The 25,707-nt window shown below is 42.3% G+C and overlaps 2 protein-coding genes across 6 annotated transcripts in view; both read left to right on the forward strand.

Moving 5' to 3' along the window:
- Window positions 1–8,919, forward strand: part of NFATC4 (nuclear factor of activated T cells 4) — a 47,182-nt gene extending 38,263 nt beyond the window's left edge. For 3 of the 4 annotated variants that reach the window (XM_070727191.1, XM_070727193.1, XM_070727194.1), the window contains exons 5-10: window positions 663–835; window positions 2,141–2,281; window positions 3,020–3,075; window positions 3,395–3,521; window positions 4,325–4,852; window positions 7,369–8,919. In XM_070727191.1, coding sequence (XP_070583292.1) covers window positions 663–835; window positions 2,141–2,281; window positions 3,020–3,075; window positions 3,395–3,521; window positions 4,325–4,852; window positions 7,369–7,436 — 1,093 coding nt within the window. In that variant the 3' untranslated portion in view covers window positions 7,437–8,919. The remainder of the gene's footprint in view (window positions 1–662; window positions 836–2,140; window positions 2,282–3,019; window positions 3,076–3,394; window positions 3,522–4,324; window positions 4,853–7,368) is intronic. The other variant, XM_070727192.1, reaches the window with a different exon arrangement.
- Window positions 8,920–15,603: 6,684 nt separating this feature from the next.
- The window catches only part of RIPK3 (receptor interacting serine/threonine kinase 3), a 42,418-nt gene continuing 32,314 nt past the window's right edge, over window positions 15,604–25,707 (forward strand). Inside the window, exons 1-3 of one of the 2 annotated variants that reach the window (XM_070727198.1) lie at window positions 15,604–15,683; window positions 17,623–17,829; window positions 20,467–20,815. In XM_070727198.1, coding sequence (XP_070583299.1) covers window positions 17,666–17,829; window positions 20,467–20,815 — 513 coding nt within the window. In that variant the 5' untranslated portion in view covers window positions 15,604–15,683; window positions 17,623–17,665. Of the gene's footprint in view, window positions 15,684–17,622; window positions 17,830–20,466; window positions 20,816–25,707 lie in introns of those variants that run through there. The other variant, XM_070727197.1, reaches the window with a different exon arrangement.

The following is a 25,707-nucleotide window of genomic DNA, read 5'->3' on the forward strand; positions in this document are numbered from 1 at the left end:
TGATGATTTTTAAGTGAACGATTGCTCACTGCTCAGCTTAGAGGGAACTATGGCTAAGGGAATGGGAAATTGCAATTTAGGAGTTTAAAGTGTTAAAGGAAGGCTTGTGATACTGTTCCTAGCCAAAAATAATGTATTTACTTCCGCATCTCTACTTTGCGGAAATTCAACTTTCGCGGGAAGTCTTGGAACGCATCCCTCGCTGAAATTGAGGGAACACTGTATATCTATTTAAATAATTGGGAGGGGTTAGTGTGACTACATGTAAGAAAACTTTCTGGCATTATTATACTGCCATAATGTACATTTCTCCAATTCTTTGCTATTTCTATGGGTCAGGCACACATGCACAGAAATACACAGCTAACAGCATATACCATCTGTACTCTTTGCCAGGAAGCAAATTGCAGAGAGGCAGAGGCAGAATTTCCCCCCTTGTTTTCCTCACCCAAAACTAAGGTGTGTCTTATACTCTTAAAAATATGGTACATTAAAATGAACTAGACTACAACTCCCAAGAGAAGCAACACATCTCCATCTTCCTTTCCTTTAAAAATAAAGACACTTAGTTCCATTGATCCAGCAGAAGATTGTAATTTGATTTTTTGTCTTTTTCTTTGGTCTCTTCTGGATCTTTTCTTCCCCACTCCCCAACCCTCTAGCATCGACTGCGCTGGAATCCTAAAACTGCGTAATTCAGACATTGAGCTGCGCAAGGGCGAGACGGATATTGGGCGCAAAAACACACGGGTACGGCTGGTATTTCGGGTTCAAATCCCACAAGGAAATGGCAAAGTAGTTTCCATCCAGACGGCTTCTGTGCCCATTGAGTGTTGTGAGTATTGGTACTTTAGAATAAAATTTGCCCCCAAAATTGTCCCAAAGGTAAAGAAGGTTCTTGGCTGAGAAGCAAAATGTCTTCAAAGAAAAACCAGAAAGTCCAGTTGACTCTTGAAAAAAAAAGCACCTTTGGACAGAGGTGGTGTTCAGTCAGTTTGGACAAACTGGTAGTGGTGACTGCGGGTGGGCCCACCTGGATGTAATGCCATCCTATTTAGCCACATTTTTAATGGCAGACACATACACAGAAAGGATGCTTGTAAAATGTATGAGCGGGAGTAAAATGCATGAGCGGGAGGTTGTGCGCATATGTGTACTCTCATATTTGCAAACCGGTAGGGAAGGTAGGTGAATACAACCTCTGCCTTTGAGATAACCATGATCGTGATGATTGAGAATCTCTACAGGCATATCCTCAAGATTGTTCAAAGGAAATTGAACTATTGACTCCACATTTTAGGTAATACATATGTGGAACTGGAGAGGGGGCCTTTCAGTGCTCACCTACTTTCACCAATCTCACCTCATCCATGGTAGCTACTCCAGCAACTGGGGCCATTACTTTTGAAAGTTTGCCTGGGGACATCTCTTCTTTACCCAGTGCTGAGCTAAAACACGGGCTACAAAAATGGTGGAAGGTCTTAAGCATAAAACTTATCAGGAAAGACTTAATGAACTCAATCTGTATAGTTTGGAGGACAGAAGGGAAAGGGGGGACAGGATTGAAACATTTAAATGTGTTAAAGGATTAAATAAGGTTCAGGAGATAAATGTTTTTAATAGGAAAGTGAACACAAGAACAAGGGGGAATATTCTGAGGTTAGTTGGGGAAAAGATTAGAAGTAACGTGAGAAAATATTATTTTACTGAAAGAGTAGTAGATGCTTGGAACAAACTTCCAGAAGACGTGGTCGGTAAATCCACAGTCACTGAATTTAAACATATATCCATCGTACCCCATATACCCTGGGATAAACATATATCCATCGTAAGATAAAATACAGGAAATTGTATAAGGGCAGACTAGATGGACCATGAGGTCTTTTTCTGTCGTCAATCTTCTATGTTTCTATATTTCCTATGACACATGCTGCCTAGGAAAGATGCTGTGTTTTGCTCAGAGTTGGTTTTGAAAACATGGAAGAAGAGAAAGTTGGCATTAAAAAAATGTTTCAGGAAGCAATCCCTCTGTACAGGGTGCAGTGGATGAGTTGGTCTGTAATCGCGCTTCCCAAATTTGTTGTCAAAAAGCTAAGACATTTTCCTCTGTTCCACTTGTCTCTCTGGTCCTTCTTTGCAGCTCAGCGCTCAGCTCAAGAACTTCCACAAGTAGAACATTACAGTCTTAGTGCCTGCTCGGTGCATGGTGGGGAAGAGATGATCATTAGTGGAGCCAACTTTCTGCCGGAATCAAAAGTTGTTTTCATTGAACGAGGCCCTGGTAATTGAGATCTGGTTCATTTCCTCCTTTCCTTTCCTTTCCCCCTTATCCTTTCCTTTTCCTTTCCTTCCTCTTCCCTTTCCCCATCTCCATCCCCTTTTCTGAGAGAGACAGACAGAGAGAGACAGACAGCGACAGAGACAGAGAAACAGATTGAGACAAAGAGAGACAGAGACAGAGAGAGATTGACTGAGACAGAGAGAGACAGAGACAAAGAGACACACACACACAGACAAAGAGAGAGAGATACACACACATAAGAGAGACAGAGAGACACAGAGACAGAGAGAGACACAGAGACAGAGATACACAAAGTGTGAGAGAGAGAGATTCAGAGAGAGAGCATTCAAATGTTGGGTTAAGAAAGCTGGCACAGCCCAGATTGTCCTTCTAGTCTTTTTTTTTCTTTTTTTTTGTGGATAGAATTGTCTTAATCTCAGGGGCATTTTTCTCCGGAGTAAATATGATAGTAATTGTTTATTAGCAGCTAAATCTACATTAACAAGGTTAGTGAATCATCATTTATGGGCCCACACTGGACATGAATTATGGGCTGGGATTATTTTTTATCATCTCCTGCTTTTAATCTTCAGGAAGGAGTTGGCTGCATTAAGTGACTCTTTGTCCTTATCCAGAAAACTGCACCTCCATCTCTTACACCACAATAAATGTAAAATCTGATCCATTGGCCTCATAATGAACTATTTTCTTTTTTCTTTCCTCCCTTTTTTGTTTCAGATGGAAAACTCCAGTGGGAAGAGGAAGCAAACGTTAATCGCATGAAAAGCACAGAGGTGAGAATGAGAATTATACACTATCATCTATGAGACAACATTGGAGAGAATTTTCCTAGCCATGAGGTTGTATTTTTTTCCCCTTCAATGTAGCAGCAAATGATGGATAGTGATTGAAGCAGGACATTCTGTTTCTGGGTTCCTTAATTTGACTGTTCTCAAATATTTGCACCTCCCAGAATTCCCTAGATACTTCAGCCTGAGGATTCTGGGGAATTGAAATCCTCATATTTTTTAAAAAAATGCATACCTAGATTGTGGGATTAACCTTCTCTATTGGATTTGCTTGCATTGACATCACTTTCTTCTCCTTCCACAGGCTTTGCTGACCCTCAGCGTTCCCGAATACAGCAACAAGAGAGTTTCACGGCCCGTTCAGATATACTTCTATGTTTCCAATGGGCGCAGGAAAAGAAGTCCGGCTCAAGGCTTCAAATATTTGCCTGGTAGGTGGACCTAGAACAGCGGTCCCCAAACTACGGCCCGCGGGCCACATGTGGCCCGCTGAGGCCATTTATCTGGCTCGCGGGTCTTTTCCAAGGCTGCACTGGAAAAGCAGTGAGAACGTCCCCCTCAATCTCATCTCAGCCAAGGTAAAGTAAGGCTTGCCGAAAGCCAAGCTGGGCACAACACACACACATATCCACGCATACACCCGCCTCCTCCTCCTCTTTGAGTTGCTAACTCCTGTTTTCTGAATGGGGATTGAATGGGAGTCTGGGGTCGGAGGGTGGAGGCTTGTCGGTTGAGTCCTCCGCGGGGAGAGAAGAGGGAGGGTGAAAGAGGGAAAAGAGAGAGAGAGAAGTGGAGAGAAAGAAAGAAAAGAGAAAGAGAAGGGAAAAAGAGCGAGGGAAAGAGAAGTGGAGAGGAAGGAGGGAGGGAAGGGAGGGAGGGAGGGAAAGAAGGAAGGGGGAGAAAGAGAAGGAGAGAGAAAGGGAGGGAGGGAGGGAGGAAGAGAGATAGCAAGAAAGAGACAGAGAGAGCAACAGACAGAAAGAAAGCAAGAGAGAGAGAGAGAGAAAGAGAGTGAGTGAGAGAGGGAGAAAGAAAGAAATAAGGTATGTACAGTGTGCATAGGAATCTGTTCATAGGGTTTTTTTATACTCCGGCCCTCCATCAGTCCAAGGGACAGTGAACTGGCCCCCTGTGTAAATAGTTTGGGGACCTCTGACCTAGAAGATGGGAAATGAGAATGGTTGCATACTAAAGTGTGCTTGATGATCCCTGCCAATCTTCTCTTCTTCTGCAGTGATCTTCAAAGAAGAACCACATCCGGATTCCACACCCCGTACATTCCCACACATCACTCCAAGTGTTCCCTTTTCACTGCCACCAGCACAAGGCTCCATGGATTTCTCCCCTTCCAGACCTCCCTTCTCTTACAGTCCTGAGCGCTCCCCACCTTGTTCCCCCTATGGCTCTAACTGGAGCCCTTACTCTTTCTCAACCCCTCCCCATTACAGCCCAGCCTTCCGTTTTCCTACCAGTGAGGCCTATGGGGGCGTCAATCTCTCTGTACCCCGCCTTGCTCCCCCAAACCTGCCCCACCCTCACACTTTAGATTGCCAACCGCCACACTTCCAGCCCACTAGTCCACAATGCAGTCCCCACGCGCCAGGACGGAGAGAATCCCATAGTGGGGAGAGGTCACCAGAATGGACAGATCAAGACCTTGGATCCCAGGAGTTTAGCCCCAAGGAACTGGAGAAATCGGGGTTCAGCAGTGGCTTCCGGGAAAACTTGCCTATCCATGGGATCACACTGGAAGAAGGTAAAGGTAGATTTGTGAAGCTTTCAATAAGATTTGGTTTCAATGCAAGAAAAATAACAGGATTTTCCTCTCTTTTTTCTATATGCAAAATATGGAAACCCAGCCCTGCCAAAATCAGGTGACACAGAATAGCAATAGCAGTAGCTGTGATGACCCAGGCAGCACAGAGTAACACAAACAGTTGGCAGTTCAAACCAGCCTGTTTAGTGCTCCAAATCTCCCCCCAAAAAACCTCAAACAGCCTCTGGTCACAATTAGTCCTGCCCAGAGCTGTCTGCTCCAAGGCTTTATGGCAATAAATCCCAAATTTATCTAGCAAAACAAGAATAAAGCAAGGAGTTTGGGGAGAAAAAGATACAGATAATCAGTCCAGAACGACACACACAGGAATGCAAGGATTCTTGGCAAGTTCAAATGTTGGCACACAACGCTCCAGGAACTCAGGGTTTGTTCCCTACAAGTGCCCTTCCTTACAGAGTTTTCTTAAGTCTCATTCCCCATGTGTGCCTGGTGAAGCTGGGAATAGCCCTCTTCTCGTTAGTGGCTTCCTCCATAGGAACTGATCTCTCCAAGCTCTTGCATCACAAGGGGGGTGGTTCATGTTCCTTTGCTGAGCTCTGTTCCTCCCTTCCTGCAGGCCTTGCTAATTCCAAACAGCCTGGTCTGACTCTGCCTTTCTCCAGTTTCCTCCAAGGCCAATAGAGATGCCCGCTCACTCACTTTCAGTTCTTGTTTTGGCTCCTATTCCATCACAGAATCAGACCCCAACAGGGGCATGGCAGTAGTACTCAGAATTATATACTTTTCCATAGTGATTTATAGCATTCTTTGAGATGTTTACAATTTGGTGGATTGTTCCCAACAATCTGGGTCCTCATTTTATTAACCTTGGAAGGATTTTAGGCTGAGTCAACCTTGAGCCAGTCAGCATTGAACTCCTGGCTGTGGGCATAATTAGCCTGCAAAACTGCATTCTAACACTGTGCTAACTGTGCTCATGGTGTGAATGCTTACCTGGAGATTTCAGATCAAAATTGCAGAAATCAAAATCGTGCCAAGATGGCAGGAGTGAGACACAGAAAATTTTATTGCTTCCATCTGTTGGTCATCTGGAGCTTTGCAGTCCAGATCTGATCACATCTCTTGAAAAAGTAGCCTTCCTCATCAGCCAGAACTCAATTGTGTTAGTGTTGTGTCTTGCTGGTAGCAGAAGGTAGCACAATAAGGCTGGCACTATGAAATCTGACACCACAGAAAATGATAGGCCACAAAAGGCAGGTGGACAAGGTTGCTGCCAGTTCAGACCAGTTCACCCATACTGGTAGCGGAAATTAACACCCACTCACCGAACCGACAGTGATGGCTGGCTGTCCACACCCCCAAACCGATCCTCTGGTCACTGCAGCTGGAAACGAACTTTCTGCGCATGCTCGACGTGATGTAGGCGCACTCACAAGTAATGCGAACCAGTAGGGAAGGTAAGTGGAACCCATCCCTGAGCTGGACCAAAATAAATGACATTTATAGAATTTTGAATTTCTGTTCAAAGAAATGAATGATTAAGCCAATATTCATATTCACATGTTCTCAAGAGACAGGTCCAATCAGGCTGAAATTGAAAACAAACTTCAGCTCAAGTATGTGCAGGGGACTAAACTTATTTTCAATGTATTAGTATTGGGCATTGAGTCAACCTTCCAACTGAGCCCTACATAACCTTAAACTTAAAATGACTGAGCAATTGGTAGTGTGCATTGGCTGGCCACAATTTCAAAGAATTTTAGCGGAATTATAGATGGAAAAAGCTGGGATTTTCCCGTAGTCTCCCATCCAAGTACAGACTCACTCCAACCCTTTTAGCATTTTGAAGATTGCTAACTACTGTCAGTGACTGTAGACTTGCACAGTGTTAAGCTATAAATCATGATTTCCAAACCATGATGGTTGGATTCACAGACCAAACCAAACTAAACATTGGTGACATTATGAATGTGAGGATATTTGATCCTGGCTGCTGATTTAAATTGTTTTGTCAGTTTTTCAGTGCATGTACCTAGAGATTCAAGAAGCTAAATCTGAGATTCTATGCCTGGGTGTTTGATTACTTCTGTTGGTTTCCTCCTTCAAATCCCTCCATGGGCACAACATTTGAATTGCTACCCATTGTTTCTGCGGAGGCTTCTTGTCTTTTCCTCCTTTGCTCACAAGATGATTGACTTAGGTCAGCAATGGAGCAGCCAACTAACAGATGACAATTAGAAGGCCTTTATCCATTCACAGGAGCCCAGCAGGCTGTTAACACACTACTCTTGTTCAAAACAGATCCTGAGAATCTGAGAATTCCAGCACTGTTGTTCACACTAAATTTCCCACAATGACAAGTGTTGCAGACTAAGCCTCAGAAATTTCAGTGGCTTGGTTAAGGCTACCTAGTGAGTTCACAAGCTGCTGTATGGTGAGCTTTTCTTCAAATTGGGTCTCTCTCTCTCTCTCCTTTTCTTTTTTCTGACTGCTCTCTCCAGTTACTGAGATCATTGGCAGGGACTTAAGTGACTTTCCGGAGCCACCCTGCGATGGAGGACAGAGCTGAGAAGCGACCAGAATCCTAGAGTTCATAAAGTTTCAAGAAGACTGGAAGTTAACCCAGGAAAAGCAAAGATGTTGGAGATCATGCAAACAAAAGCTGGGCCAGCTTCTGAGAACTTTGATATTGATGAATTTGAATCTGACTTTCCTTTTTTAAAAAGAAATCTTCTGCCTGTGTTTTCTTTCAGTCTTTGATTAGGGGCCTCCTATAATTCAAAGCAGAGTCCTCATTACATCTTCTGTCCTCTAAACTCTTTGCAGTCAAGAGGTTTCATTGAATTCACATCATCATCACCACTCCAAGAGTGGAGCAGTTGTGGTCCTGAAGAAGTTGCTAAATAACCATTCCCAAATGCTAACATTTACTGTGTTGGGAGGGACTGGATATCAGCTTCACCATCATTCTTCTACTTAGTGGCTATCCTCTATCGGTAAAGAATTTGGGGAAAAGAGTGACACTACCTATTGAGCTACCATGCTCTCTGTAATAATTAGTCCTTTATTTATCTGCTCCACATTTACATTTTGGAGAGCTGTATGCAGTGGTGAAATCCATTTTTTTAAAACTACCAGTTCTGTGTGTGGCTTGGTGGGCATAGTTTTCCTCAAAACTAGCAGAGGTTTACAATGCTACCTATTTCACTTTCTCTCTAAACTATCTCTCATCCTTTTTCTAACAGAGGCTTGGTGGGTGTGGCTTGGTGGGCATGGCAGGGGAAGAATACTGCAAAATCCCCATTCCCTCCCCACTCCTGGGGGAAGGATATTGCAAAATCTCCATTCCCACTCCACTTTGGGTCCAGCCAGAAGTAGCATTTGCTGGTTCTCCAAACAACTCAATATTTCAGCTCCTGGTTCTCCAGAATCTGTCAGAACCTGCTGGATTTCACCCTTGGCTGTATGTCCTATGATAATTGATTCCATGGACTAATCTTTCTTATACGGCTATCTAAGTAAGAACCTCAGTTTCCCAGAATATTATGGTCTATCCTACACATCTGCCCAGAGTTCTCTGTCTCATGTCCATTCTGTTTTTCTTCCTCAAAACTAGCAGAGGTTTGCAATGCTACCTATTTTGCTTTCTCTCTAAACTATCTGTCATCCTTTCTCTAACAGAGGCAGCTTCAGACTTATTCTCTGCCCAACCCCATCCCCACTGCAAAGGAATGGTTATGTAGCAGATGCTTCTCAAACCGTGACGTTCAAACAGTGTTTGGTGATCCCAGATCTTTGTGCATTATCATTGTAGGATTCCACAATGAAATGATCAATAAAAAAGATTAAGTGTCCCTAAAATTCTTGATTTTTGTATATCCTCTAAAAAACACATATGTTTGAAACAGAGAAGCAAATCAAAGATTACAGATATGTGTAAATGTCATCCCATTTCTGCATGTTCCCCAAACTCTGTTCTGTTCCTTTGCAAATTTTTAAGAAATAAGACTAGGGATTAAGTAAACAAATAAAGGTTTTTTTTTTAAAAAAAATTGGTGACAGTTGGAAAGCTGAATTATTTGGGTTTGTCAAAAGAAGCATTAATCCTACATATATTGTAGGAAGATTCTCTCAACTGCATTTGTCATTGAAAAGAGGCTTATGTTGTAAAATTCTCAGTGTCTCCTCATAACACAAGATGAGTAGCACATACATTTAATAAATGTAAATAAATAAATATGGCCCAAAAGATCCATGAAGAGCCCTGATGACATCATAGCACATATGATGCTACAGTAGTCCCTCACCTATCGCTGGTGTTACGTTCCAGACCTGGCCGCGATAGGCGAAATCCGCGATGGGGAATTTATCGACTGATAGTACTTATTTAAGTATTTATATTGTAATTGTTTGGTAAGTTTTCATTGTTTTAAGTGTTTATAAACCCTTCCCACACAGTATTTATTTTAGATACAGTATTTAAATACAGTATTTACAATTTTAGATATTTTTTTTTTTAAAAAAACCTGCCAATCGAGTTCGGCGGGCTGTTTAAATCTGCCGATCGACTTCCTCAGAAACCCGCGATGAAGTGAAGCCGCAGTAGGTGAAGCGCGGTATAGCGAGGGACTACTGTATTTCCTTCTCCTCTTCTCTGTAGATGAGGGGTGTCGCACTCACGTCATCAAAGTGTCAGCACATTATGTATTGCGATTCCCCCCCCCTCCACCAAACCAAGCATGGGCATGGCCAGCATGTGATACATTGGGCCACAAGTTTGACAGCCCTGCTGTATATGCTAGTGACGGTTATTTTGGACTTTCTTCTGAGTGGAATAGATAAAAGTCATTGTGGCAAACTCGTATTAATACTAAAAGCAGCCCCAAATTTCTATTTTACCGTATGAAATGTAACAACAACAACAATAAAAAGACAAAGCCAGTGGTTGAATATTATAAAACTTACACAAGTACTTCTAAGTGATGAAACTGGGATCTTGATCTTTTTATACAACAGGAAAATTCCTGAATTTGAGTATGTTAAGGAAAAAAAATGCAGGTTCTCATGAACTCACTCATAGGAACAAATACAACAGAGGAAAGTTTTTGGGAGATCTCTATAATGATTGCAAAATGTTGATAGTAAGGGAATGCAGGGCTTTAGCTATCAGTATCTTTGTGTTTAGTTTAATCATATGCCTATGTGGCTCTTTCCCATATTGGCTGTCACTAATGTTAAAATCTCACCTTCAAGATGTTTCTGTATACTGCAAGCATAATTGATTGCTGTAATATCATTGTTTTGATTATGGTATAGGTACATATATTCACAAATTGATAAATAACTTTAACTCCAACCCATTTTGCAGGGAAAAAATAGCTAGATGGCCAAAATAAACAGACTTAACCTATTAGTGTGCAAAAAAGGAACAAGAATAACCCGCCTTTCTCAAGCTGAGCAGGAAACACAAAATTAATAATCATGCACAATCATTATTTCAGTTTTCATTTTATATTGCATTATGTTCCTATCATGGTCATCTCAGCTTTGACTTTCAAGAAATTAAACTCTAATCTCATCAGACATAGCTGGATTAAAATTAAAGTTTGGGAAAAGGGGATGCAGATATTTCTCCTCATTCTTCAGTCCCAACTGTCTGCCTTTACTCATAACAAAAATTGATATAATTTAATAAAACAAAATAAGTCAGAGGCTGAAACCTGTCTCCGTAATGTCATCCATATTCCAGAATTTAGGTCAGGTGAGAAATTCAGATTCACAGAATAGATTCCAAGTATTTTGAACTCCTAACTCTTCATTTAGTTAAAGTAGAAGATCAGTTTAACAATATAAGGATATATTAGCCAAGTTAACCCTCCAAATTATTGGTTTCTTAGATGCTTATTTAGGAGACATTAAGTATAAGAATCTTTTGCTTAATATAAGGCTGAATTTCCAACCTAGAAATAAGGAGAATGAATGAAATATTCTCATTGAATATTTTGTTCTATACAAAGTTGAATGTGCTGACAACAAAATTAAATTGATTGTCAATCAGTGTTGCTCCCTAAGTGGACAGTTTGATTTCACAGAAGTTTGATTTACTTGGAGTTATATTCTGTTGTTTAAGTGTTCCCTTTATTTTTTTGAGCAGTATAGTTAGATAGATATATACACACACACATATACACATACATACTCACACATAGACACACACACACATATATACACATACACGTATATACACAAACACACATATATACAAACATATACATACATACATACATACATACATACATACATACATACATACATACATACATACACACTCACATAAACATATACAGTACACCACATAACATGGAGACATATTTGGAGGACTGCTAGAGGAGTTTTGTAATTATGTGTGTTTTTTTTAGAAAAAAGTATGCAAAGGAAATAGTTGCATTTCTTACGCAATGCCTCTTTGCCTCTATTTTTTCTGGTCAGGAGAGCACTCAAAGAAAAGGAAGTGGTAGTATGCTCCAAAGAAGCTGAAATAAAATGTGGAAGTTATTTTTGAGTCGGTCAGCCTTATACACAGATCAAAAACATAATCCACAGAACAGAGAGTTGATTGTAGATTTCTGAAATAATATAAGGCAAACATTTGGGATGGGGAAGAAGACATGTTTTCTCAACTGATAGAAAAAAAGGACAAGCAGTAAGGTTGACAACATATGCTGACTAGAGAATTCTGGGAGTTGAAGTCCATAAGTCTTAAAGTTGCCAAGTTTGGGATCCCTGCTATGTAACAACTATGCTACAAGAGCTGCATTGGGTACCACTTTGATTGCAGGTCCAATTCAAAGTGTTGATTATGACTTTTACTACATATCATGGGTCCAGGTTATCATTAACCATTTTCGTCCCAATATATCAGTTCTACCCACCCTGTCAGTAAAAGGATTCTGATTGGTGGGATCCAGGAAGAAAGTCTTGGCTGTTGCCCCCTTTGAAATGTAGTCCCACAAAAATGGAGGCAGCCACCAATCTCCTAGTCTTTTAGAAAAAATTGCAAACAAAGGACTGGTTGGTGCCCTGGGGGGTTTCCCTTGCCTTTTATTTAACTTTTAATGTTCAGTTTTAATTATCCTTGTTTCTTACTTGAATTTTATATACAGTTTTATTTTAAAAAATATTTTATTTGTATGCCATTAAGAGTTGCTTCCAATTCTTATTCTGTTATCCTTCTCTCGGTGGTTACTAATTTGAAAACTAGCTACCTAACTAATAAATGGAAAAAAGAAGAAAATGGTTAGAATGGAATTCAAATTCTTATCAAATCCACTTTGCTTTGCTTCACATTATTGTATTATTTTTGTTTAAGAAATAAACAAAGATTTTTTGTCTTTTTAAAAAAAGGTTAATCTGCCTCTTTAAATAAGAAATACAGAAAAGTGAGGCTCATCAAAAATGACTCCGACCCTTTGGAATCAACTGCCCCCGGAGATGCATACTATCTCCATCCTACTGGTCTTCCAGAAAACTGTTAAGATCTAGCTTTTCCGGCAGGCCTGGAATTAAGAATGACTGTGTGTATGTATGGATTTTTAGGTTTTCATGTATTTTATAGTATTACTGTTTTATTACTGTTGTATTTCTTATTGCTTTTAGCATTTATGATTATTGTTAGCTGCTCTGGAGTGGGCGGCATATAAATAAATAAATAATAAACAAGTAAGCAAGTAAATAAGAAAATGAGTAAAAAGAAATAAGTAAAGAAATAATAAGTAAGTAAATAAACAAATAAATAAACAAACAAACAAATAAATAAATAAATAAATAAATAAATTTGGAAGAAAGCTTTTAGATGCCTTGATAATTTATTTAGGAAATTAATAAGGTAACACATGTCCTTCCGCTTTGCATGTGAGCAGGTATGAAGTCAGATGAGTTTGTTTGCTTATTTGCTTGTTTGTTTATTTTATTTTATCAAAGATGTACAAGATAACAAGGATAGGTATGAACATAAACATGAACAAAGGAAATAAATACAGATACATGGAGACAGTAAGACAGGGATAGTAAGCATGTTGGTGCGCTTATGCATGTCCCCTTTACAGAACCTTAAGAATGAGGTGATGTCCAGGGTAGTTTGAGATTGAAGCTGTGAGTTTGAGGTAGTTTGAGGCTGTAACAAAGGAGTCAGGTAGGACATTCCAGACACTGACCACTCTGTTGCTAAAGTCTTGGATAAAACCCAAGCCTTCATAGGGTTGAGAAATAAATCGATCCTTGATGTTTTGTTGTTATAAATGCTCAAACCCTGGAAGTTTTAAAGAAGAGATTAGATAATCATTTATCTGAAACTGTATAGGGTTTCTTGCTTAAGCACGGGGTTTGGACTAGAAGACCCTCTAGTTGACTGTCCCCTCACCTAATGTTTCTATTTTACTAGTATAATGTATATAAACATTGCAGTATCTTTGTATATCACCAATATGTACTTGACAAAACAATAAAATAAAAATAAATTAAAAAACCTCCAAGGTCCCTTCCAGCTGTTCTATTCTCTGTGCGAGCTGTTGTGGGTGCCCCTAGATACACCTACACCACACCAATTCTTCGCAAGGTGCACTGGCTTCCTATTGGTCTCCAGTCACAAAGTGTTGGTTATTACCTTTAAAGCCCTGCATGGTCAGGGATAGAGTATCTCCGAGACCACTTTCTACCACATACTGTACCTCTCAGCGATTGGTAAGAGCCCACAGGGTTGGCCTTCTTTTGGTCCCATCAGCTAAACAGGGTCGGCTGACGGGTCCACAGGGGAGAGCCTACTCTGTAGTGGCCCCAACTCTCTGAAATCAGCGACCTCCTGAGATATGCATTATGCCCACCTTATTGGCCTCTCGGAAAGCTGTAAAGGCCTGGCTTTTCTGACAGGCCTGAGATCATTGACCTCGGGGGTGATGATAGCAAGGTCAGCCTCTGAAAAGTGTTCGGAAACTTCAGATCGTGCAGAATGCAGCTGCGAGAGCAGTCATGGGCTTACCTAGGTATGCCCATGTTTCACCATCACTCCGCAGTCTGCATTGGCTGCCGATCAGTTTCCGGTCACAATTCAAAGTGTTGGTTATGACCTTTAAAGCCCTTCATGGCATTGGACCAGAATATCTCCGAGACCGCCTCCTGCCGCACGAATCCCAGCGACCGATTAGGTCCCACAGAGTGGGCCTTCTCCGGGTCCCGTCAACTAAACAATGTCGGTTGGCGGGCCCCAGGGGAAGAGCCTTCTCTGTGGTGGCACTGGCCCTCTGGAACCAACTCCCCCCGGAGATTAGAACTGCCCCTACTCTTCCTGCCTTCCGTAAACTCCTTAAAACCCACCTTTGCCGTCAGGCATGGGGGAATTGAAACATCTCCCCCTGGGCATGTTTAATTTATATATGGTATGATTGTGTGCGTGTCTGTTAGTACATGGGGTTTTTAAAGCTTTAATATTTTAATTGAGTGGATTATTTATGATTTGTACTATTTGTTGTGAGCCGCCCCGAGTCTTCGGAGAGGGGCGGCATACAAATCCAAATAATAAATAAATAAATAAATAAATAAATGACTGTATGAATGACCGTAACTATTTTAAATTGAAATGTCTTTTATATTGATTTTATTGGAAGCTGCCCTGAGTCCCTAAGGAGTTGGGCGGCATAGAAATGTAAGTAAGTAAGTAAGTAAGTAAGTAAGTAAGTAAGTAAGTAAGTAAGTAAGTAAATATTCTATTGCATCTTTCTTGCATTAAAAAAAATTCCTTTGGTGAGATAAAAGAACTACTTTCAGCTATACATCAATGTTTCTTCCATGGTTCAAAACTATTTATTTTTTATTTCATTTTATTTATTTATTTATTTTATTTGTCATACAAATATAGTATTGTATTGTAGTATGTTTAATATAAGTATAAAGTAGAGATAGAAAAGATAAAAACACATTAGGACAGGAACGATAGGTGCACTTATGCACGCCCCTTACAGATCTCTTACACTGGCTTTAAATTAAGCCATCTTCCACTCCTCTATTTTCTCACAACCTGGAAGCAGATTTGGTTCAGAACAGTTCCAAAGCTCTATTTCAACCTTCCATTTCCAACCATTGTCTGTTGAGTGTCTTCAAAAAGTTTTGCTCTACAGCATGTTCTCAACAAGTATGGTTATTGGCTATCCTCGTGTGCTTCTTATAAGAGATGCGTTTTAATCCTCTTTTTCTTACATAGCTATATCTGGAAACTGAACAAGGAGAGATCCAACCTAGAAATAAGGAGACAGTGAGAACAATCTACCAGTCAAACAGCTTGCCTTCAGAAGCTTTATCACTGGAAGCTTTCAAGAAGAGACTGTACTGTCAGAAGTGGCGTAGAGTCTGCTTGGGTGATGAGTGAGACTAGATGACCTACAAGGTCCTTTCTAACTCTGTTAATTTGTAACTCTAAAACATAGTTAACACCTAATACAAGCTTTAGGAAGCCTCCAATTTCATTTTCGTCATGCCAAGGTTGAAGTCACCTGCCCTACTATCATCATCAATGGTGAAACACTTATATTTTGGGACCTTTGAAAGGGATGGTTTATGGATCTGTGGAGGTTTGGGAAGGGAAGAAACTCAGAAGACACAAAGAGGTTGTGAAAGAGAAAGTAAGTGAGGAAGGGGGGGGGGAACGGAAGCCTTGAGAAGGAGGTTTTTCTTGACAGGAAGAGAAGAGGAATTAAGCCAGAGATGCCGATGAATGCCTGAAGTTAGACCTCTCCGGTAAGAAAGAAGTCAACAAGGACACAGAAAGGTACCTAAGCTTAGGGAGTGTTCTGGGCGGGCAACCCAAAAGAGGAAGAGAAGTGAAATTTCTCCACATGTTGTGCCTCTTATTCCAGATCCAATCTGGTATTCACCAGAGGCAAAAGTCCATTCTGCCTGTGGTATGGAAGAGTGTCAAAATGGGTGACTTTAGGGCCGCCTTAGGGGGTCTAGTGGCAGGGGTGGGCTACTGCCTGGATGGGGGAAGGAACGCAGTGGGGTAGTGAAAATGGAGCTCCACCCCAAAGCACCCAATTTGCACTGAAAGATGTTGAAAGAAAATGCAGGGTGTCATGCATAAGCCATGTCCACAGTGTAGTAGTAAAAAATTTGGTAGCCCTTCACTCTCTAGTGGTTACATTCATTGCCATGGGATTCAAGTGAGTTTCCCTAAAGTAGGAGGAACTCAGCTGGTGGACCTCCTCCCCTTTCATCCCTGCCCTTTTGTCTACTCTACCCCACCCACAATTAAATTTTACTGGGCCATTATGCCAGTAGGAAGTAGAGGAGAACAAGTGGATGGTGTCTTGTATACCATGTGGGGAGTCTAAATTGTGTAGTGATTTCATCCAAGATGTCTATAAAGGAGCTCCTGCTGGGGTGGGAAAGCTACTTAGGAGGAGGGACTGAGGCAGTGAGAGGGTAACAGGCTTCCCTCTGACCCCAAAGGTGTTTTTTCCCCAAACATTTGTTGCCTGCAAATTCTGCTTTATGTCCATCAATTTTGCCTGGTGAGATGTTTTTCTGAAAAGTTCTCAAGATAGATTGATTGATTCAAAACGTGTACAAGATAGCAGGTAAAGTATAGATATGAGCATAAAGAAAAGCAAAGTAGGTACAGGTAAATATGGACAATAGGACAGTAAAACAGGAACAGTAGGCACAATGGTGGGCTTATGCATGCCCCTTACAGACTTCTTTAATAAAATGGACATTAATTCAGAAGATGTTCATCTCTCATTTTGGGTGCCTATTAATAATCCTAGTAATATTTGTAGTAGGGACAAAGGAATTTGGCTTCTTTACATAGTCGGGCATATTTAATACAAGTACCAACCGACTCCAGAATCACATTTCCCATATTTCTGGCTAACCAAAGAACTTCAAAAGACCCAAATCACCAAACAAACAACTCCTTTCTTATTATCCCTCATCTGACGCATGAATTGTTTAACTAGAATTTATTTCAGCAACTTCTTTAGATAGAGACAACAATTGTACAATTGTGTGTAGCTGTGTGCATGTGTTTAAGGCTGAATTCTCATGAAGAAACCCTAAAAATCTAAAGAGAACTAGAGAAAGTGACATCTGAGGTGCTTTCTCAAATTCCATCCCTGTTTGGGTGCACCATTAATACCCTGGCTGAGGTTCTTCCACCTCCTCTTCATTACATTTACCATTCCTAGTTCCAATCAGACAATAATAACTGCATGTTCCAAACTTGTGTTCCTTAGCATTATAATAGGCCTGCTTCAATCTAGATACACTGAAATTATAACTCCCAGAACCCCCTCCCCACACCAACAGAGTGACTAGGAATTCTGAAAGTTCCAATCCCTGCACTTTTGAACAACATTATGCTGAGAATTGCCCACAATCATGTCCTCCTTGCTTTTCTGAGCAACTGGGAACATCTGGGCTTGGTATAGGCCTCAATAGCCTCAAGTGTGATTCCTCACATCCCTTCCCCCATGAATTTGCAGAAGGAGAACATATTGGGAGAAATCACAGCTTTTCCTTTACTATGATTTTTACTGAATGTAAAGATGCATTCAGTTAAGCCTGAAGTCATATTTGCCCTGGCCCTGAGAGCATTATTATCCTGCTCCAGTTGAAGTGTAGTCTCTAGCATAGCACTTCAAAGCAAATGATGATCCTACTTAGCTCCAAAGAAGCTACATTTTTATCTTCCTGTCTCTTGAAAACAGCAATTAATATGCAGAACTACTGAGGCACAACCACTGGTGGCTGATGAAGATTTGGGAAAAAATGGCTGTTCCCAATGAGTTCTATGAGCAGATCAGTGAAGAGCATCTGAAGAACTTCTCCTTCATTGGCGGAGGATCATTTGGGGACATTTTCCGAGCTCGCCACCAGACATGGGGGACTGATGTTGCAGTCAAATTTCTGAACCGGTAATAATGGTTGTTTGAAAGTTGATCGAGTGGAAAGATTGCCTGACCAAAAACATATAATCTCTAGCTGCCACAATCATGTGTGAACTTTGGATATGGCCCTAGAGATCTTCAAACATTGTTCACACACTATAAGTTTGAATGGGACAAGGGAGAAAATGATTAAATATAGGATTTGATAACAGTAGATTAAAGCATATGAAGAATGGTTGTAGGATTTTGGTATGGCTAAGTGTAAAGAAAAAAAGAATTAGGGGTGTCATGATAGTAATATTTCAGAATTTGAGGGGCTGCCACAAAGAAGAGGGAGTCAGTTTATTTTTCAAAGGCCCTGAAGGCAGAACAAGAAACCATGGTTGGAAACCATTCTCTCTGGTTGGATCAATTATCAGAAATATAGACCTAAACACAGGTTTCAAAAGTACCCATAGGTATATTGGTATCCCAACTTCTGCAATATAAGGGTTAACACAAGGAATTCCACGCTGGCCATGTTCCTCTAATTAGCAAAATATAAGGAAAGTCCAAGATGCCAGCCAGATAGAGTCATAAATCTCCGCTAATGATATGTTTCTGTTTTTTTTAAATTACACTCAGAGTCTGGAGAGTTTAATAACTCATGCTCTCTGTTAAACAAAGTCCAGGTAGAAATCTCTCTGCTCCAAGACACCTTTCTCCCTGATGGGGAACATTGTTTGCCACACCCCCTTTCCCATCAGCCTGTCCTTATATACTGCCAAGGTGTGGCCAAATGTCTCATAGATCTATTTAACACCAAGAACCCCTTCTTGTGATATATTCATGTGTTGATCTCATTCTCTTTATCCTTCGCATCTAACAGGGGGTCCTGATCCTCAAAGTCCTCATCCTGAGTCCCCATCCTCGTCCTCTGAGTCAGACAATAGCATAACTGGGGGTTCTACAGTCTCTGGTGGTTCCCCAGTCTCCAACTTCCCTTCACTCTCACTCTCAGACTCCAACTTCCCTTCACTCTCACTCTCAGACTCGGGTGACAAGAACACTGGCCTGTGATGCCAGTACTCATCTGTCTTCTGGTACTCGAAATATGTGAACAGCTGAGATGGACATGGACCACTCATAACAAAAACTAATCAAAGAGAGGAGCCTGGAATTAAGGAGAGACTTCCTAACAGTCGGGACAATTAACCAGTGGAACAATTTGCTTCTAGAAATCATACATGCTCCACCACTGGATGTTTTTAAGAAGAATCTAGGCCAGTGATGGCGAACCTATGGCATGGGTGCCACAGGTGAAGCCATATCTGCTGGCACATGAGCCATTGCCCTAACTCAGCTCCAGCACTCATGTGCTCACTGGTCAGCTGATTTTTGTCTCGCATGGAGGCTCTGGGAGGGCATTTTTGGCTTCCAGAGGGCCTCCAGGGGGTGGGGAGGGTGTTTTTGCCCTCCCCAGGCTCCAGGGAAACTTCTGGATCCTGGGGAGGGTGAAAAACGGGCCTACCAGAAGTTGGGAAATGGGATGTTTCTGGCCTCCTGAGGGGCAAGGGAGGCAATTTTCACCCTCTCCAGACATTGAATTATGGGTGTGGGCACTTGCACAGGTGCAATAGTGTGTGTGCATGCATTTCCAGCACCTGAGGGAAAAAAAGGTTCGCCATCACTGATCTAGACAATCACTCATCTGAAGCAGTATAAGTTCTCCTGCTTGAGCAGGGGACTGGACTAGAAGACCTTCAAGGCCCCTTCCAACTCATTCATTCTGTAGATTATTTTAGTACAGTAGATTAGATTGGATGATTTGGAATGAATAGATGATTTACAGTAGGTTAGATGATTTAGAATAGTAGATTAGGTTAGATGACTTTGATGTCTTCTCCAAGAGGCATCCAAACCGGACAGTTGTCCTACTAATAGATTCAATCAGGGGTCTATCAGCAATAAGAATCCCAAATTTCCCAATTTGGCATCTTGATTATTACTTATTTCCTGTAAAAGAATATAGCTGGAAGGAATGATTTAAGGGGACAAGGAGGGACCAAACCTTTATAGAAGGCCTTACAGAAAAGATTTAAAGCCTGGGAATGAAAGGAATGGGTGTGGAGGATGTTTCAGCAGGGTTTTTTGCTTCCACGCATGCCGAAACACGGGTGCACCTGCGGCTCTGTGCACGATTTTGCTACCTCCACAGGTGCAGAAGCAAAATCGCGCTGGCCCCACAAGCACTTACGAGCCATGGCGGCGAGCGCAATTTAGTGTTTCAGCTCGTAGCCCACCGCTGCCCGGCCTACACTGGAGAGTTGATTTCCATCTTGAAATCTTTTCCGCAAGTCCTCAATTAATAACTTGCTCCTCCCTTTCCCCAGATTAACTCTGCTATTCCTTAGCATCACATTATTATTATTATTATTATTATTATTATTAATTAGATTTGTATGCCGCCCCTCTCCGTAGACTCGGGGCAGCTTACAGCAATAATAAAAACAATGTACAAAAAAATCTAATATATAAAATATCTTAAAAAATCTCTTATTTAAAAAGCAAGACATACACACAAACATACCATGCATAAACTATATAGGCCTGGGGGAGATGTCTTGTTTTCATTATACCTACAATAATCCTCCAAGACAATTGAAATTCCTATACCTCCTGCAGGAATGCTTCCTTCACTCGAGAGGAACTCTTGAATGAAGCCCGAGCCATGGACAAAGCCCGGTTCACCTACATCCTACGACTCTATGGCCTCTTTGTAGGCAAAATGAAGACAGATGCTGCCTCGGTGTCAGCCACAGTGCCCAGATTGGGCTTGGTGATTGAATATATGGAAAACGGCAACTTGAATAACTTAATGAATCAAGTCCCCTCCATACCTTGGGCCCTGCGTTTCCGCATCCTGAACGAGGTAGCCCTTGCTATGAATTTCTTGCACAACCTCAAGCCTCCATTGTTACACCTGGACCTCAAGCCTAGCAACATCTTACTTGATGGGGAACTGCACATCCGGGTGAGTTCTCCCACTTCTATTTGTTATTCTAAAGCTATTGGTTCCCCAAAATTGTACAGTGACAGAATTTATATTTGGAATTATTCTGATCCAGTCCATTGCCCATTTTAAGAAACTACTACAGGTAGTCATTGATTTACAAAATGTTGGAAGGGAAATCCATCTGGTTCAGTTCCAAGCTGGTGTCAGGGTTCTAAATAGCATCAAAAATCAAATCAGAATCCGAGGCAAAGCATTCCTCAAAGTCCCAATTTGTTATTTTGGTTTTTCCACCCAGTTGAAAGTTCAAGCCCTTGTCCCCACATCTCCAGGTCCATCATGTTGACCAATTTTCATCTGCCAACTTGGTAGCATCCCATCTTCTTCCATGGAGGTGCAGAAGTGCAAAGACAAAGGATGACCTTGACAATCTAGAAGGAATTTTTTATGGCTACATGCAGAAATCCCTCATGCAATTACCTCCTCCCAAATTCCCATAGCTAAGGATACATTTTAAAATAGCATCAGGCCAAAATTCCCAATTGAAATAGCTTTGGCCTAATACTAGGAGAAAGATGCTGGAAATAAAATGGAGGCTGGAGGCTGATTGGAAAGAGAATCCATTTTATTGATGAACAGGCCCATGACCAGGGTTTGTGGTTCTGGTGCAACTGACAAAATTGAATTGAGAATGAATGGGAATTAAAACCTTTTTGGGCTTTGTATTTGAGCTTCCTGTTCCTGTGCAAGAACATGTCCTTTAATATTCCATTGGCTGTTGTCAGATTTTTATGGGGTCATGGAGGGGTTATTTAAGGGTGATAGCTGGCTCTATAGGCAAAAGAGGAAATACAAAATGCTACCTTTTGTTTTTTTGATGATCTGAGTCCCTGTCTTGACCCAGTTTTTTGGAATGGGTTACCAGATCTGCATTTCTAAAAGCTGGCCTCCTCAATTTCTGCTTGGGACAGGGGAAACTGGGACAGTTTCTGTCTCCCTTAAGATTCTTTATTTCTCCTTTAGGGAAAATATTTTATCCTGCCTTTTAATATTTCCTAAAACATTTCATTCTCCAAGGAGGGAGGGGTGCTTCCAGTGAAGGGCTACCAAAATTTTTACTACCACACTGTGGCTGTGGCTTATGCAGGATGCCCTGCATTTTCTTTCAACATCTTTCAGTACAAATTGGGTGCTTTGGGGTGGAGCTCCATTTTCACTACCCCACTGCATCCCCCCACCCCGGTTTGGGCAGTAGCCCACCCCTGGGTGCATCGTTTAGTGATGATTCAAAGTTACGACAGCACTGAAAAAAGTTATTTATGACCATTCTTCACACTTATGACCATTGCAACATCCACACGATCATTGATCAAAATTCAGATGTTTGGCAACTGACTCCTACTTATGACCATTGTTGCATCCCAAGGTCCCATTTTGCAATCTTTCAACAAACAAAATCAATGAGAGACTCACCTAAAAACCGTGTTATCCATTGCAGTGATTCACTTAACAACTGTGGCAAGAAGGATCATAAAATGAGGCAAATTTCACTTGACCACTGTCTCACTTAACAACATAAATTTTGGGCTCAATCGTGGTTGTAAATTGAGAATTATAACATTCCTGAGACATGGCCATCTGGCAGAATTGATTGCAGGATGGTATGCCTTCATTGACTTGACAAAAGTCACACAACATTGTCACACAACCAGGGGTGGTCCTGACCCTAAACGGTGGGGAACGCGGTTCCGGTGGCGGCAAGGTAGTGCTTAGACTAGCTCCGGTGATGCCGCTGGGTGTGCATGCACAACCGGTGCTTCCCACGACTTATGTCTGCCCTGCCCCACTGCGAGCCCTTCCTTCCCCTGCTGCGAGCACTGAGTTCCCCTGCTGCTCGCCCCTCGCTCGCCTCTCGCACCGGCTCCCCCCAACTGGCTGTGCTGCTGCCGTTTGCCCCGAGAGTGAGAGGTGAACGGGGCGAACAGAGGTGAATGGCGGAAAGTGGGTGGTGGTGGGGCAAATAGCACCAGGCGGAGGTGAGTGGGCACTTATCTCTTTGCCCATTTCCGGGTTCTTTTCGCTTCTGCGCATGCACAGCTGAATCCCGTGCATGCATGCTCGTGTGCACGTGCATTCCCACATGTGTAGGGGAAGTGGGGGTGCATTCCTGGCCAATTCCGTTAGGGCCGGGAACGGTAGCCCACTGCTGCACACAACCATAACTTCTTCTGTACATGCACCTGCCATCCCAATGTATGAAAAGATATTCAGAGTTTGCCTCAAAGGTGTTTTTTTCAGGAGGCAAGTGGACTTCCTTTTTTTTTTTAGTGTTGAAGATGTTTTGCTTCTCATCCAAAAGCTTCTTCAACTCTGATAGAATATTGGTGAATGGAAGGATTATTACTATACTACTTGTATAATGGAAGGATTTGTACTCCCTAAAGAAGTATAAATCCTTCCATTCTCACTATCCTGTCAGAGCTGAAGCTCCTTGTAAAATGGAAGCAGGGGTCCATTCCTCCTGGTTTGAACCAGATCGCCTGAATCATTAGCGACCTGCTGGTGATGTAATTTTGACATCATAGATCTGGTTCTGTCTGTGCCGGTCAATGTTCACCGCTGTCTTTTTTTCTTAATTTTCAGCCGATCTCCCTGTGTTTGCATAGTTTCTCCTCGTTCTGTGCTGTGAAAAAAGCCTTCCGCCCACACCCTTGATAATACTGAATGTTATTTCTTCACCTGAAGCACAGCTGATCATAACCTCAGCTATGTTCCGGGCTGAATCCACCTTCTCACCATGAACAGAAGTAAAATCACATGAGGGTATGCACACGTATGAGTGGAGCAAGCATGCCCTGCAATACGTCGCGATGCGAACTGGTGGTAGAAGTAAATGGGACCCACCCTTGAATGGAAGGGTATATATTCCCTAAACAAGTATAAATCCTTCCATTCCCCATTATCTTATCAGAGCTGAAGAAGCTTCTGGGATGAGAAGTGAACCATTTTCAAAGAAAAACCCCCCCAAGGAAGTCCAATTGCATCCTGAAAAAGCACCTTTGGGACAACTATGACCTGGATGATTGAGAATCACTACAGAATTCAGAGTTTGTGTGATAGTAACATATCATCATGCTTTAGTCATTTTTACTCTTCTTCTTCTTACATTCAAGTTTTCTCCCAGCTAGGAATGCTTGTGGTGGAATGTTGTTTGGATTCCCAGGAGGGATTGCATTCCAGAAGGACCAAAAGGTAGCAAAATTTAGATAGTTCGGTTGGGAAAAAGTTGGCAAAGATACTTTCTCCTTAGAGATTCCCAGAGAGCATCTTTAATATACAAGTAGTCCTTGAGTTACAATAGTTCATTTAGTGACCATTCAAAGTTTCAACAGCACTGAAAAATGTGACATGAACATTTCTCATACCTATGATTGTTGCAGCATTTCCATGTGATTTACATTCAGATGCTTGATAACTGACTCATATTTATGATGGTTGCAGTGTCCTGGGAGTCACATGATCCCCTTCTGTGACCTGAGAAAACCAGATTTCCTTAACAACCATGTTTTTAATTTAAGAACTGTATTGATTCATAAATGGTCGTAAGTTGAAGCGTACCTGCAGTTGCTTTAGTTTGGCAAGATTCTTGTCCATAAGTGAGGAACAATAAGGGAAATGTCTTAAAAGTAATTTCTTGGTACAGTGGTACCTCAAGATACGAACCCCTCGTCTTACGAACAACTTGTGATACGAACCCGGGGTTCAGAAAAATGTTGCCTCTTCTTACGAACTTTTTTCGAGTTACGAACCGGCGTTCAGAGACTGCTGGGAAGCCGCGCGGCTGTTTTAAAAGGTGACAGCCGGGCGGCGGGGCTTCCCAGCAGCCTCCCGAACGCCGGTTCGTAACTCGAAAAAAGTTCGTAAGAAGAGGCAACATTTTTCTGAACCCCGGGTTCGGTTCGGGAGGTTGCTGGGAAGCCCCCCAGCACGGCTGTCACCTTTTAAAACAGCCGCGTGGCTTCCCAGCAGTCTCCGAATGCTGAACGTAGAAGTTCGGGTTTGGCGTTCGGCTTCGGGAAGCTGCTGGGAAGCCGCGCGGCTGTTTTAAAAGGTGACAGACGGCCTGGGGGGCTTCCCAGCAACCTCCTGAACCACGAATTTTTGCCGAACTTCAGGGTTCGGGGTTTGGGAGGTTGCTGGGAAGTCCCCCAGGCCGGCTGTCACCTTTTAAAACAGCCGTGCGGCTTCCCAGCAGTCGCCGAACGCCGAACGCGGAAGTTTGGGTTTGGCGTTCGGCTTCGGGAAGCTGCTGGGAAGCTGCGCGGCTGTTTTAAAAGGTGACAGCCGGCCTGGGGGGCTTCCCAGCAACCTCCCGAACCCCGAACTTTTGCCGAACTTCTGGGTTCGGGAGGTTGCTGGGAAGCCCCCTAGGCTGGCTGTCACCTTTTAAAACAGCCGCGCGGCTTCCCAGCAGTCGCCGAATGCCAAACGTGGAAGTTCGGGTTTGGCGTTCGGCTTCGGGAAGCTGCTGGGAAGCCGTGCGGCTGTTTTAAAAGGTGACAGCCGGCCTGGGAGGCTTCCCAGCAACCTCCCGAACCCCGAACTTTTGCCGAACTTCTGGGTTCGGGGTTCGGGAGGTTCCTGGGAAGCCCCCCAGCCCGGCTGTCACCTTTTAAAATAGCCGCGCGGCTTCCCAGCAGTCGCCGAACGCCGTTTTTTTGCGGGGGTTTTTTTGGGTTGCACGGATTAATTGACTTTACATTGTTTCCTATGGGAAACAATGTTTCGTCTTACGAACCTTTCGTCTTACGAACCCCCCCCCCCCTGGAACCAATTAGGTTCGTAAGACGAGGTATGACTGTACTTGGAGCCTGACAGTGCTACATTCTCTTTCTCTCAGAGCTGCCTACCTA

Source organism: Erythrolamprus reginae, chromosome Z (genome assembly GCF_031021105.1).
Source record: "Erythrolamprus reginae isolate rEryReg1 chromosome Z, rEryReg1.hap1, whole genome shotgun sequence".
Taxonomy (NCBI): domain Eukaryota; kingdom Metazoa; phylum Chordata; class Lepidosauria; order Squamata; family Dipsadidae; genus Erythrolamprus; species Erythrolamprus reginae.